The sequence below is a fragment of the Pantherophis guttatus genome, chromosome 1 (assembly GCF_059756535.1).
Source record: "Pantherophis guttatus breed Tessera chromosome 1, ASM5975653v1, whole genome shotgun sequence".
NCBI classification, from domain to species: domain Eukaryota; kingdom Metazoa; phylum Chordata; class Lepidosauria; order Squamata; family Colubridae; genus Pantherophis; species Pantherophis guttatus.
Genome location: NC_142063.1, coordinates 96,502,075 through 96,516,994, shown reverse-complemented (window position 1 = coordinate 96,516,994; position 14,920 = coordinate 96,502,075). Strand labels below are relative to the sequence as shown.

The 14,920-nt window shown below is 37.0% G+C and overlaps 1 protein-coding gene across 3 annotated transcripts in view; it reads left to right on the top strand.

The window, feature by feature from the left end:
• PARVA (parvin alpha) overlaps positions 1-14,329 on the top strand; it is a 72,429-nt gene extending 58,100 nt beyond the window's left edge. For all 3 annotated transcript variants that reach the window (XM_087878668.1, XM_087878671.1, XM_034417107.3), the window contains 4 exons: positions 1,999-2,067; positions 4,484-4,585; positions 4,823-4,895; positions 10,205-14,329. In XM_087878668.1, the coding sequence (XP_087734794.1) occupies positions 1,999-2,067; positions 4,484-4,585; positions 4,823-4,895; positions 10,205-10,281 (321 nt within the window). In that variant the 3' untranslated portion in view covers positions 10,282-14,329. The remainder of the gene's footprint in view (positions 1-1,998; positions 2,068-4,483; positions 4,586-4,822; positions 4,896-10,204) is intronic.
• The last annotated feature ends 591 nt before the right edge of the window (positions 14,330-14,920 follow it).

Here is a 14,920-nt window from a genome sequence, read left to right as displayed (position 1 = left end):
AATTGACTAAGTGCATAGCTGAACTGCTATCCAAACTTTTGAGAAAATTCCCAGCAATTGCTATTGCTCCAGTAGTATCCATACTGTGTCTGTATCTGACCATTTTAATCCATGGTGCCAACTGGCATCATCAGCCAGGAAATGAGTCGACTGTGGCAAAGAACTGGGAGTAATGTCTTTGATTTTCAGATCACATTCCTACTTCTCTAAATAAAGGCTAACCCAGTGGGCCTCTATAGTATGTGTGATTTGCAAACAAAATCCCATACTTTATAGAAATTATGTAATCCCAAACCTACCTTCAAGTCAAGGATATTAAAATCCCAGAGCCCCAAAAATCAAGGCAAATCAGCCATGAGTCAGCCATAATGTCAAACAGCTTAAGCAGGGAGGGTGCTAGGCAGTAGAATAGGCACTACAAGTTATCTCTGATGCTAAGTTACATAGACGTGCACTCTCTCCTCCAGTTATCAGTGCAGCACAGTATCTAGTCACTATTGTATTTTGGAGGATCATTCCCATTCTTACTCCTAAAGCTTTAGACTTTGGACTGGTGGAATAGCCAAAATATAGCCAGGTACATCTTAGACAAGGGGACTCCCCCCCACATCTGTGCCCAACTAGATTTCAGCAACACATTCCAGGTGTACTTTGTCCTTCATATGTAGAGGACCTGATTATACTACACATGGATGTGCCATTCAGCAATGTCAGTTTCAGATCAAGGCCTTCGGCATTCTGGTACCTAGGATTTGGGCTGAGGAAATATTTGGCACCAGTTTTCCAATGTTTCCCTGGAAACCACTTGCCTCTTGCCTCCCATCATATCTCCCTCCGTATAAGTACTTCAATTCTCTCTTGGCTTTCTGGCTTCCTATTGATCCTTCTGAATATGCACTGGAGGTAGTGTAAAAGAAAATCGCCATATGAAAGAGCACCTTATTGAAATCTAAGAAGTCTTACCAGTTTTCCCCACTACATAAAATAAGTATTTCATAATATAAATGCAAATGCTTTTCTGTACATTATTTCTGGTGAAAGGTGGTATAGAAAAGGAGTGAAATACCGAAATTGCCATTTCACACATTTGTATTATATGATCTCCAGTTGATCTAGATCAGCACAGCTTCCTTGAAGAGAAAACAGTGGCATTCCACTTTACAACAGTTTATTTGTGGCTCAAATGTTATTTTCTTTCCTCAGTTATTCTGTTGAAGTATTATCCTGTTGCAACAATACCTTTATATCATATATATATATATATATAATTTTTTAAACTTCTAAACGTTCCGGAGATCGTGATGTCTATCGCTTCTTCTACATATATATATGTATATGTATATGTGTGTGTGTATGTGTGTGTATATATATATATATATATATATATATATATATATATATATATATGTAGGTCTTTGGTTATTCAGGTCTTCTCCCACGTAAAATTAGAAGTGTCTTGGTGACGTTTCGACAAAGTCTCATTCGTCATCTTCAGGCTGGTGTTCTCGGCTTCGTGCTTCCAGGAGCAATCCTGGAATATTGCTCCTGGAAGCACGAAGCCGAGAACACCAGCCTGAAGATGACGAATGAGACTTCGTCGAAACGTCGCCAAGACACTTCCAATTTTACGTGGGAGAAGACCCGAATAACCAAAGACCTACATACAAACACCCGCGAAAACCTGAGAAAACATATATATATATATATATATATATATATATATATATATATATATATATATATATATATATATATATATATGTGTGTGTGTGTGTGTGTGTGTGTGTGTGTGTGTGTGTGTGTGTGATAAATATTTCCCAGCAATATGTAATCATTCTTTATTCAGTAGTTGGGATGGAGTTCCATAGCATTTTCCTCTTTCTCAAAAGCCAACAAACAAGCGGATTTACTAAATGCTAAATTATTTTAAAGCTCAGAGTGCATGTTTTACAGGACTCTGTTTTTAAAAACTTTAAAGCTTATGTTCTTAATTTCTAGACTCTTATTACTTTTGTGAATAAGCACCTCAATAAGCTGAATCTGGAAGTTACGGAACTAGAAACCCAGGTAGGATTATATAGGTGTATTTAGAAAAGTAGAAGAGTTTCTTAACATTATTCCAATTTGTACCATGTAATCAATGGAGGTGAAAATATATTGGAGCATTATCTTTTATTTTCTTGTCCTTCCTTCATTTTTTTACAATTATATCATGGGTTCAAAACAAAAATCATGTTTACTAGCTGAAACTATGGCTATTGTTAGATACTTTTTCATTTATTAAATTTGTAGAAGGATACAATCAAATTGGGCTCTTGTTGGTTAACAACAAAGCTATAACATGATACATAATAGAATGACTAAAATATTTGTGGTAAGAATAGATTAAATGAAAGCTAAGCCATCCATATGAAAAAGTCAGAAAACTTTGAATATGTTTGCTGGCTAGATGACAGAATCCATCTGACCAAGTATGGAATGGCTAAACTAGAACCTTTTGGTTTTATGTAACAATAATGGACTGGGCTGTTTGATCTGCCAGGTTCTGTGAATATACCAGGAGAAAATATGTCATAATGTGCATTTATATTAATATTCCATAATAGAGAACACCTTCTTTTTCTTCACTGTATCAAAAGAAAATTCATAGAATCACAAAAATCTTGTTTTGTTTGCATTTGCTAGAAAATCCACCATATCTACACTTGATTTCTCCATTAAAAAAAAAACAAAAAAACAATAATTGGAGTTAAAGTTTTGAAAATTCCCATGGAGAAGAAAATGCCATTTTTAACCAGAGCATGAATCTATGCTGCCGAAGTTGAGACTATCATAGAGCTACTGTGTATTGTAGGGTTTTTTTTAATGCCCTGCTTTAAAATAAAAGCAGTAAAATATTTGCCTCCTAAGAAACAATGATGCCTTTAATCCAATTTAGAAATCTAAAACTAGCCCCTCTTCTTGAATACCCCAGTGAAAAGTCCAGCAGCCATATTATATTTGGCACAGTTTTTCATTGTCTTCATTGGTGTGTCGTTTCCCCCCCCCCACCCCCACCCCAAGTTTTTCCCATGAAACCATCTGCGTGAAAGCTGGTGATAGGAAGGAAGTTTTGGCAGGAATTGTATTCCTTTTTCTGTGACATATAAAGAAATTTGTATGCATTTAGGAAGAGGAGAAAAAAAATAAGATACTGAGGAAAATTACAATCTTGTGATATTCAAATGGGAAAAGAATAACGTTCCTTTGTTTTGGTGGTTGACATGTCACATTGTTTACCCAATTGTCATTTTCTGACTCAAAATCTACTGGAAGTCCCCCAAAATATGCTATTGAAAGTGGCATTAGCCGAATGGAGAGATGGATTGCTTTGCCAGAGGCTAAGGGTCAATAACATCTGAAAGGCAGTGTTTCAATAATGGGGATTTAAAATGAAAGAGGATTTGTGGCAGAGGAATGAAATAATTAGGATCTGACTAAAGGAGGTTAAACTGATGATGGTAAGCAATGGTGCTAAAATGAAAATGACTATGGTGATATAACACATAGTTTGAGCATTACCCTGAACTCTGGTTTATTATGTGGTCCAAATTGTATGCTAAAATACAACAATAGGGTTGTCGTTTTTTCCTATTTCTGCTCCTTTTAAATTAAAGCAAAGAGCCTTGTCTCTTCTCTTTCATTAAATATAGAAAAAAACAATACATGTACCGTATTTTTAAAAAAATCCCTTGACTTTTGAATGGCAGTGAATTCAGTTTATAGTGAATTCAGGAAAATTCTGAATTCTGTCAGGAAAGTATGAGGAGGAAGGAACATTAAATATGTTCACTGCCTTGAGTTATTTAGAAAAATAATAAAAGCAGAATAAAAACAATCTAAAGCATGCCAGCAAACCTGCAGTGATTTGTCTTGTGTATTAAAAATGCTTTCAGGTAGAATTGCTGTTTGAGCAAATGGTAGCACTTCGTAATGGACCTAGGCTGATCTAAAAAACAGGAGTATTCCTGCTTACTATTTTATAGGAAATCCAGGGCTAGTGGCTAAATTTGCAAAATAAAAATAAAACAAAACCAGAAAAAAAGGTGATGACAAGTCATTTTCATACCAAGCCAAGAGAATTGTATGGATGTGTCTGCAGAAGTCATTTGAAATCAAATTCAGCTCAAAGGAAGCTATTTTTTAAATCTTTTGCTAGGATGCCACATATGTTAATACTTTTTATGTAACGTGGACAACAGAAACTTGGTTTGCTTGAAGTCATATCAGATATTTATAATATGATTGAGCTTCCCTTGGTCAGGTGCTTCAGCCCTTCTGAACCACTTATAAGTACCTGAGTTCTACCATTCTTAATGACAGGAATGTCTGTGTTGCATCACTGTTTATACTTACAAAACTTTAAAAACAAGAAATTACTTTTTTATCATGTCAAAGAGTGATCTTTACAAGATTAGATCTAAAAAAGTGTTATTTTTAAAAGTTTGCAGATGGTGTATACCTGGTGCTGCTGATGGGTCTTCTTGAAGGTTATTTTGTGCCTCTTCACAGCTTTTTTCTAACTCCTGACAGTTTTGAACAAAAGGTAAACTTTTATGCATTTAAAGAAGAATTAATTTGGCTATTTATGTTTATACTGGTCATCATCCTAAAAGAGTTCATAGCACTGCACAAAAAACCTCAATAACACTTGATTTAAATAAAGATTAAATGAATGTCACTCTTCTATTTTTATAGTATTATTCTGCTTCATTATGCTATGTCGTATTAGTAAACAAGTCTAGAATTATGAATAATTGCTTTCTCTTAATTAACCCATCAGGTACTCAATGTCTCATTTGCATTTGAGTTAATGCAAGATGGAGGGCTGGAAAAACCAAAACCAAGGCCAGAAGGTATTTGTTGAATGTCTTGAGGATGCATTTCATTGATGAAGCCGCCTAAAATTTTAGGGAAGGTTTCATAGGAAATAAATGCCTATTTTCATTTGATAGTCTCCTAATTATGAGGATTAATTAATTTTCCACTGCTATTTGTTATGTTCTTAGAAACACAAACAAATGAAATTCTAATATCTTAAGTAGATCTTAAAAGTTTCTCTTTTTTTTTCAGCCCAGAAGAAATTTGATAATTTCCAAATCTTATCTTTAGAATAGCTTTGATGATTTCCAGAAATAGTATCAATGATCTTCTTTCTGTAAATACAGATTTTATAAGACTTTTAAAAGGACATTTACTTATCATAATCCTACCATAATCACAAGATTTCCCACAGGTAACTGATACAGGTAAATTCTCAATTTACAATTGATTCGCTTAGCGACCAAAGTTCCAACAGACCTACCTGGAGTCTAATCCATATGCCATGTTCTGATGGTCCAATGACTGCACTTCAGGTGCTGGGCAACCAGGCCCCATTGATGGCCACTTACAGGGTGCTGCGATTACGTGACCATGTTTTATGATTGTTTTGTCAAAAGAAGCAGTTGTTTTTTAGTAAAATTGGCACCAAAGTGTCGATTCACTTAACAATTGTGGCATTTGCTTAACAACTGCAGCATGTGGCACAGTGGTTAGAATGCAGTACTGCAGCTAATTCTGACTGCCAGCTGCCAGCAGTCGAGTCTCAACAGCTCAAGGTTGACTCAGCCTTCCATCCTTCCGAGGTGGGTAAAATGAGGACCCAGATCGTTGGAGGCAATATGCTGACTCTGTAAACTTCTTAGAGAAGGCTGTAAAGCACTGTAAAGCAGTGTATAAGTCTAAGTGCTATTGTTATTTGCTTAGTGACTGCACAATATAGGTCATTAAAATTGGGTTGGTCACATGACCAACCTGCTTTACAGCCATCATCACTTGATTATTGAGCAGACTCTGTTATAATATTGAGGACGACCTATACATTCAGAATATAGGTGATTGAAATAATTATTTTCCGGAATCTGTCAAGAGCTCCATTGATGAATTTAATGCCAAACACATAGGTGGCAAGGGTAATTCCAGAAATCATGGGGGGGTTTGGGGGAGGGGCTGTTCTGCTCATCCTTGTGCAGCTCTCTAATATGACTGAAATCACCATTCGGGATTGTGGGATTCTATGAAGTTCAACATCAACTCAGATTAGGATTCAGTGACTTTGTTGATAGCCATGGAAATGTTACAGTTTGTCAGCATAGAATAGGGCATACCCTGAATATACTATTTCCCATCTGGACATGGCACTTTGTAGAAGTGGGACAAAATGTGTATCACTTATATTAATCTATTTGCTGTAGTATTTTGTCTTAGGTATAACTTACGACAATTCACTCCATTTTCTCTGGCAAATACAATTACCTGTCCTCTAGGATTTGCTATTTTAATACTATTTCACCCTAAATCACTTTTTCCTTTAAAAGGTGTTGGGGGGAGGGGGGGATTGGATTTTTAAAAATGTCCTAAAAACAACAACTAATAGAAACGCTGCGAGTTAAGATTAGCAGGAGCTACTTTGTGTTATCTATCTACTTATGGATTCAAGTTTGCCTTGTGGCATCAGTCCAACTGAGTGAAGATAGAGTGGGAATTGTAGAGTTAGGCTGAAAATGGAGAAACATTACGATTCCCTATCCCTTATGGCCCATTAATGTTATTACAGCATTTCAGTTTTTCAGGTACTTATTGCTTAGAGAAATGGTTGATTTTTCCCCCTCTGGTATAAATCAAACCATACAGACATTTCAGCATTCATGTACAATTATTAACATGCTTAATATGAAATTTCCTGTTCAATATGAATGGAAAAACACATCTGTTTTATATGTTGTTACATCTGGGCACAATGCCTATGCTTAAATTTTCCAGCAAGCACCCGTGTATTGAAAAGCATTTTAATAATTGCGGAGTGCATATAAAATAGCTTTTAAATTCTTCCCTTGTTTTTCTGAATGAAAAAATAGTTAGGAACAGGAACAGAATAAGAAATTGGATATCAGATCTTTTGTCTAGAACAGAACGGGCACCTTTGTCACCAATGAAATAAAATGTTCCTCACCCAGCATTCAAGCAGCTTTAAAGAGGCAAATTCTTATAAATAAAGAGGCAAGTTCAGCATAAGTTTTTTGTAAACCGTGTAAAAATCATTTATTTTTACTGCCACTCAATATCTAGCAATATCTTTCCTCAAAACTGTAACATTGTCCTTTCTACCAAGAATGATTGACAAAAGCAGAGCCCTTGGCCTTTTTGGCCCAGTAGGACATTTAAGAGTGTGTTGGCCATTCTTATAAAACGTTTGCAGCGGGAGAGTTGCCCTTACAAGTTGAAATTGTTGGCATAACCAGTTAAAAAGCTAGTTGTGTGGATGTGTGTGTGTGTCCAAACTATGAAATGCCACTCTGTGCTCCTAGTATGGCTTACATGTATCCTTTTTATGTCAGGCTAAGCCCAAGAATGATGAGGAGCGATTCAGCCAGAATTTAGTTATTTAGTAGCCTACACCACAATAGACAGAATCTTGCCAGATTCTACTCTCGCCCTAACTAATATATCCCGGAAGATTCTAGGGAATGGCTATCTCAACTCTTCCTCTGTCTCCAACCAATTCCAGGCTGTGCCACCTCTTGTCTCACCCCCCTTTCTGGAATGTGTTCCCCACTTCCTGGGAAACTGCTGCTTCATTGTAGTCCATTACACCAACCCCCCTTCATGGGCACCAATTCTCAATGATAGACATTGCACTGTTCTTCACACATTCATCCTCATTTTTATGGAGAATAGAAGTATTCGGGGAGGGGAGGGGAAGAGGAATGCTGAAGGGTTGCATTTTTGCTTTGGAGCATTTCATCCTACCACTTCTCTTTAAGAAAACAAGGATTAAAAGAAAAAGATAATCTGATAATGCAGAAAGCCTGACAGGCATTACAAAAGGGGGGGGGGCATTGAAGTTTCCACAAGCTGCCCTTGGGATCTCATTGTCAAGGTTTTGAAATAACCAATATTTAAATAACCTGAAGCTATAATGGTCATTTAACAAACTATTTTAAAATGCCTTCTGTGCACCTGCAACTGACAGAATAAATCAAATGTTGTATTAATCTGTGTTCTAAACACATAAGCGGTCTCGAAAGCAATCAAGGCAGCAGATCCAATCTCATATTCAGTTCTTCTTAATATCTTAATATAGAATGTATTTGCCAAAGACAACACACAATAAATTAGAATCTTTCCCTAGTACCGGCCTGATGCATAGTATGAATATGTTGTAGTGTGCATGGAGCCCAAAGAGAGAAAAAATATAATGGTGGTCTTTAAAATAGCATTTGGTTTTCATGCTTGCCCAGAAAGTGCTCTGATGGAATTGGACTGAGAGTTCCAGAATACTCAGTTAGCCCTGGACCATTTCTGGGAATTTGGGAAGTGGTCAGCCTACTCATCATGAGGGTATGAGGCTAAAACCAAAAATAAACTAAATCCAGCTGTTATCCATGGTAGTGGCGGCGCAGTGGTTAAAGTGCAATATTGCAGGCTAACTGTCCACAGCGTAGAGTTCAATCCTGACAGAGCTCAAGGTTGACTCAGCCTTCTATCCATCTGAGGCTGCTAAAATGAGGACCCAGATTGTGGGGGGCAATATGCAAATAATACTCCTGCATTGTAAACTGCCAAGAGAGTGCTATAAAGCATTATAGGATGGTATATAAGCCTAAATGCTGTTGCTATCCCACTCAAAATATCCAAAGTTTATTTTTTTTCTTTTGTTTGGTTTCTGATAAATGTTCAATCTTGAGTACAGTAATTAGACTCATTATTGAATTCTTGTTCAAATGTTTAAAATACCTCTTCTTGATTTTAATGCTACCTTGTTTCTGAGCAGCAAACCCAATTGAATTTAGTCTATCTCAGAAACTTAAACTTGGGCAGATCTTGGGCAAACTTAGGCAGATCTAGTTAATCCTTGCTTGGGAGATCAATAAGAAATTCCAGAGCTGTAGGTGAAACTGGCACAATGAGACATTACATTCCTGGAGGAATGTAAACTATCTCTGTATGGTTTGCCAAAAGACTTCCCTGAAGATAGTTGTCCAATTTGCAGAGTCAGGGCTGCAAGTTTAGATTCTATCATTCTTGAAAAGTAAATCGTTATGGTATCCCGAAGAGCATAAAAGGACTTGCTAGTCCATTTAGAAATCCTGTGTTCAGTATTGACATTCAGAACCAAATGGATATTCACTGAGATAAGATAAGGCTTGAGACAAGTTGCAGGACTGGCTCACATTCAGCATACATCCCAGCCTCAGTGGGCAAACCAAGAATGGCAGGTTGGAATTAGGCTCCTCCCACAGTTCTCCAAACCTACTGCCAGGAACAACTAACTCCATACTTACTTCAGTTTGAAGAATTTTCAGAGCAGCCTTTGGTGGCAGCCTGCTCTCCAATGCACAGCTCTGAGGAATTCTTAGTAAGAGGTATTGAGTCTGGTGACCATTGCAGAGAGCCATGTCTGGCCAAAACCACACACTGGAAGCTCAATGAGAGAGCTGGCAAATGTTTTGGAGGACCCTGACAATGTCTTTTTTGCTGTAGCAGCAAGAAAATGAGTGACATGGCTTATGGAAGACATGTTAAGCCTAAACGTCTGGTTTTGGTCAGTGGATGGTGGCAGTCCAGCTAGAGCAGTTGTCTCATCTTAGTCAAAAAGTCCTCCTAGGCCACGCAGAAGCCTGAGAAATGTTCGGGTTTCTAGGTTTTCAGCTTCAGCTGTACTAACAAAATCAGAGCTACAGAACAACTTGACCAACTGAGTCTAACACGTCTTTTGAACCACTTGTAGCCTGCCAAGTGCCTGATCACCCCATATGCTTGTAATCCCACGTGAGCAGCAAAACCAGAAGGTCTATCGCCCACTTAGTGAGCCATAATTAGATAGTTGGTGGGTTGCATTTGGTTTCATGGGTCCAAAGCTGCAAAGGCCTGTTCCAAAGGAATGCACTTGTCACTTATAGCTAGCTTTTATTATAATCCTGTAGGTTGGCTGCTAAAACTCTATTAAAATCAAATAGCTTTCAGTAGTCTTACTATATAGAAGAACTGCAGTTTTGGCCTATAAATACAAATGTGTGATTATGTTTCTTCCCAATGTGGGCCTTTTAATTTGCTCACTGTGATTTCAGGTTATTTGAAAAGCTCACCTTTCTTTCCCTCCCCCACTTTTCCTTCTTTTTAGACATTGTCAACTGTGACTTGAAGTCAACACTGAGAGTGCTCTACAATCTGTTCACCAAATACAGAAACTTGGAATGAAGAAAAGCACATCAGGAAGCCACGGGTGGCAAAATTGGAACCAAACAACAAAAAAAGCTCTCCTTTCTTTGCAGTCATTCTCAATTTACACTACGCTTTCTTGAAAAGAAAGGGCACTGTTTCTTGGAATGTTCTTGGTTGTTAAATTTAAATATTTGTATTAGGACAATTTGAATTCAGAAATATTAGAAAGTGAAATCTACCGGAAAGTAATAGGTTTGATTGGGAAAAAGCAGGTTGCTATATGAATTAACTCTTGGTTTTAACTGTCTTTTAATTTCTTAGAGAATAAGCACCAGACACAAATCCTGATCCACAACCAAGCTAAGCTAAATTACTGCCAAACAGAAATAAGAATCTGCTCCAATGAGCTATTTGGAGGAAACCTCATGCACACTGTTTTTATGTATCTGTAGAGGGTCTGTTTCCTTGTGCAAGACACTGTTTCATTTGCCCAAGCTTCTCTAGTGCTTCTCTCTTTCGTCACAGGGTTCCTCCCTGCCACACTAAAGACATAATTAGAAACCCAGACTCTGACCGCATTGGGCTTTTTCATCAGTACTGGAGTTGAAACAGTGTTCTAGTCTATAGTATTTTCCCTTATAGTCACAGAGGTCATGACTGATAGGAATAATGCCCCCCTTACTTATAGCAGCACCCAAAAACTTTTAGCATTCATGCCACAAATTGCTCTTTAAGGTGTAGATCAGTGGTTCTCAACCTGTGGGTCGGGACCCCTTTGGGGGTCGAATGACCCTTTCACAGGGGTCGCCTAAGACCATAGGAAAACACATATTTTCAATGGTTTTAGGAATAATTTTATGGTTGGGGGTCACCACAACATGAGGAACTCTATTAAAGGGTCACAGCATTAGGAAGGTTGAGAACCACTGGTGTAGATGGTCCGTAGAATGAAATAAGTTGAAATTTGTCAGTTTAATTAATTTATGGATTCTACTGTACACTCTCTCTCTCTTTCTCTCTCCCCCCTCCTCCCTGCATGCCAAATGTTTATTTGGGACAAATGATTCATTTTATTTATGATTCAAAGGATATGAAGGGAAGGAAGGAGGGGAAGGAAGAGAGAGAGAGAGACGGTGTATAGTTTGATGATGCAAATAAAACAACTTGTGTCACTATAAGGGGCCAACTTTTTGTTCCCATTATATACATTCCACATATTTTTCATTCCTATAAAGTCTGCATGAATATATGCAACTGTGCACTTAAAATAATATACAGTATAGTATCTTTGGTGGTAAAATACTCTTGTTTACTTGCAAAGACTGAGGTACGAAATATGTACATACTTTAAAAGTGTGGAAAATATACAGCAAGACAGTCAGTACGGTGCTATAAACATTGGAAATATAAATAGGGTTAGTTCTGCCAGGGTACTGAAAGAAAATAAAAATAAGCTTTGTTTACTTAATGAAAAGGAAAGAATATAATTGATAATAGTAAGATAGAAGGTTTAAAGAAATACAAAAGAAATAACAAAAACTCAGAAAGAGAAGTGTTTATGTTTAACTTGTTTTCTGAATACCTCAGATGAATGAGAAATTCTAAACATTTACAGAAAACCAGACAATGCTGTACTGTTGGTTTTGAGCAACAGAATTAGCTTATATACAGATAAAAGTATAAATTTTTAGTATAATATATTTTTATTCAACTTGATTTACACTTATTTTGTACTGAAATTTTAGAGCAGTTTAAAAATGTATTCTCTGTGGAAAATGATAAATGTAAAATAATACTCTCTACATATTTTATAAAGTTAGATTCTGATTTTGAATAGATCTTTCATTTAGTGTCTTTAGGTATTACACAGTAACTTTGTTTTTGTAGTTCAAAGAAAACTGTTCACGTGATATAAGGTCATGCCTTTTGCCTTCCAGAAGCTGAGACAGTATTCAAGGGCCCAGATCCAATTTTATCCAAAACTTCACTTGTAGTAAATTTGCCATGAGGTATTTTAGAGGGTTGCTCAAATTACTATAAGAATTGTTTTTGAGCGGTTATATGCCCAAGTAAAACCTTTGTTCATATATTCGAATGTGATTTGTTGCATGCCATTTTTCCTTGAATGAGGATTGTGATATAGATGATATATAAAATGTGTCTAAACTATTTTATGATATGTTGAAGGGGACTAGTTTTCTATGAATTCTTGATCCTTGAACTTTGCCCATTGTCAGGAGACAGGATTTTATGTTTAAGATTCAGAGATATTGAGTAGACCCTAGCTCAGCAAGTGACCATTCTCTAAAATTCTTTTGGATATTGGATTCTGGATTTATGTTCAGTTTGATTTAACCTCCTTGAACACCAACATGTTTCGCAGAAGCTCCAGGGAAAAGCTGGATGCTGAATGCTTACATTGCAAAATCAAAGTTAATATCGTGAAGAGGAAAAGGTTGGAATAGCCAAGAAAAGCAACAATTCCTCACCAAGTCATTATTTATGCTAAGTAAGGGGGAAGGGGGAAGTTACATCATGCCAACCATTTATGATCCTTTTTAAAAAAAAAAAAAGAAAAAAAAAGCACAACAGTGACAAACTTGAACTCTTGTGGCCAATCTAGCCAACTTACACAAAATGCAAACAAGCAATTTTTTAAAAAAAAATCAATTCTCTCATAATAGGATAACATTTTCAATGTAAAAATGAAACAATAAGCATCCCTTGTTATTATTGGATACAACTTAACTGTTTAGTTTTATAAATAAGGTTTGTGTTTTATCCACTAAAGGGATAAATTCTTGAAAAAAATTTAATTAGTCAGCAAAAAGTAAAGTAAGCAAAATTGTACCAAAAAACCCAAAAAGCATCTTTCCATTTCTAATCAGACCACGTAGAAACCAGTAGTTGGTGTGTGTATGTGTGGAAACAGTATTATATTGTAATTTGAGTTTCTAAGTCAGGGGTCAGCAATCTGCGGCTCTAGAGCCGCATGTCGCTCTTTCATCCCTCTGCTGCAGCTCTCTGTCACTGGTCGGCTCCACAATTGATAGGGCTTTCGGTTAGGATAGGTAGAGGAAAAAGGACGCCGTGCTAGGAGGAGACTCTATGGTGGGGGAAGTGGACTTCCGGTCAGCTCCAGAATTGAATGGGGGCTGCCGGTTAGGACCTTTGTGGATATTTGAGTGTTTAAGGTTGCCGACCCCTGTTCTAAGTGAAAGCAGAACTTTCAGTTATGCAGAATTGCAGCAGCTTAATCTACATATATGTTAGATTAAGAAAGTGAAGTGGAATTCAACCCACTCTATTCATGTACTTCATTTTCCCAGATATATTTCTGAAGAAGTTTTGTCAATTGTATCTCTGAAAGGAGACTACATAGCACAAACGCACCTGGTTTCTCATCAGACAAGAGTTATGTTTTCCTCTTGGTTCAAGATGATGGGCTAGATATATAGCTGTATGTTCTTGGCAAATAGGCCCCTGTGATACAAGGGGGAGGAAGCCTATATATCCATAATATCCATGCTTGAACATCCCGAGTGCATTGCCTAACTTGAAGGTGCTTTCTGCAAATTGTGATTTTGTTAATTGTGTTTTCTTATGAACTTGTCAAACCACAAAATGAAGTTTTTGAAGTGCATTTTGATCAAAATTACAAACTAGGTATTTGATCAACAAATGACTCATGGATACTGAGTTCCTTCCATTTTCAAATCTACAAGTGGTTGACAATTGAAGGTGCTTTCTGTGATTTTGCAAAATGCGTGGATATATTTCTTGCAAGTTATGTTTTAACTGAAGAGCTATTTCTATATTATAAAAATATATATTATGAACATGCAGTTGTTTGATAATATTCATACCCAAGCATTACATAGCTTACATAAATTGAACCTTCCTTATATTTCTCATGGAGATATATTATTGCTATGAAGGTAATATGCAACAGAACCTATAGATTATATCTGATATTTATTGCATTTGAAAAAATATAGGAAAAACATACTATTATGCTAACAGCTTCATTTCTGTATCAAATGTAGATTTCAGATCTATTAAAATTCATGTTTACCTAAATGCATACATTTGCCATGTTTCTCTGATAATTGAAGATCTGTTTTATATAGGATCTCTCTCTCTAATTGTTGTTGAAGTTGAGGAAAGCTTTTGGACCAACCCTGCCTAACCTATGATATCAATTATTTTTCTTGCTGTTCAGCAAGATAAATATATTAAAAATAGTGTACTTCTATGTAGGATTAGCCTACTAATCAATTAGTAGGATTGATTTTGAAAACTACAGACCTAAAGGCTGATGTGAAGAAAGGGAAGATTAAATAAGAACCACTGAAGTACTGGTAAATGGCTATGGACTTTTTTTTGTTTGTTTGCAGCTTCTCTTTCCTACTTAGTGAACTCCATGGCTACGGGTGTTGTGGCCCGCCAGCGGCCTGCGCGGATCGTGGCTGATCCCGATGACAAGGAGGCTGGTGTGGTGTCGCGCCAGCAGCCGGTGCGGTCGGCGCTCACGTTGGACAGCGCGGAGGCTAAAGAGGATGTGGTGCCAGAGACTCAGCCAGGGCCTTCAGAACCTCCAGAGGCTCCTTCAAGTGGAGAGAGCAAAGTGGAGGAGCCTCTCCTCAATGCTCGAGCACGCAGGGCTGCCAAAAGG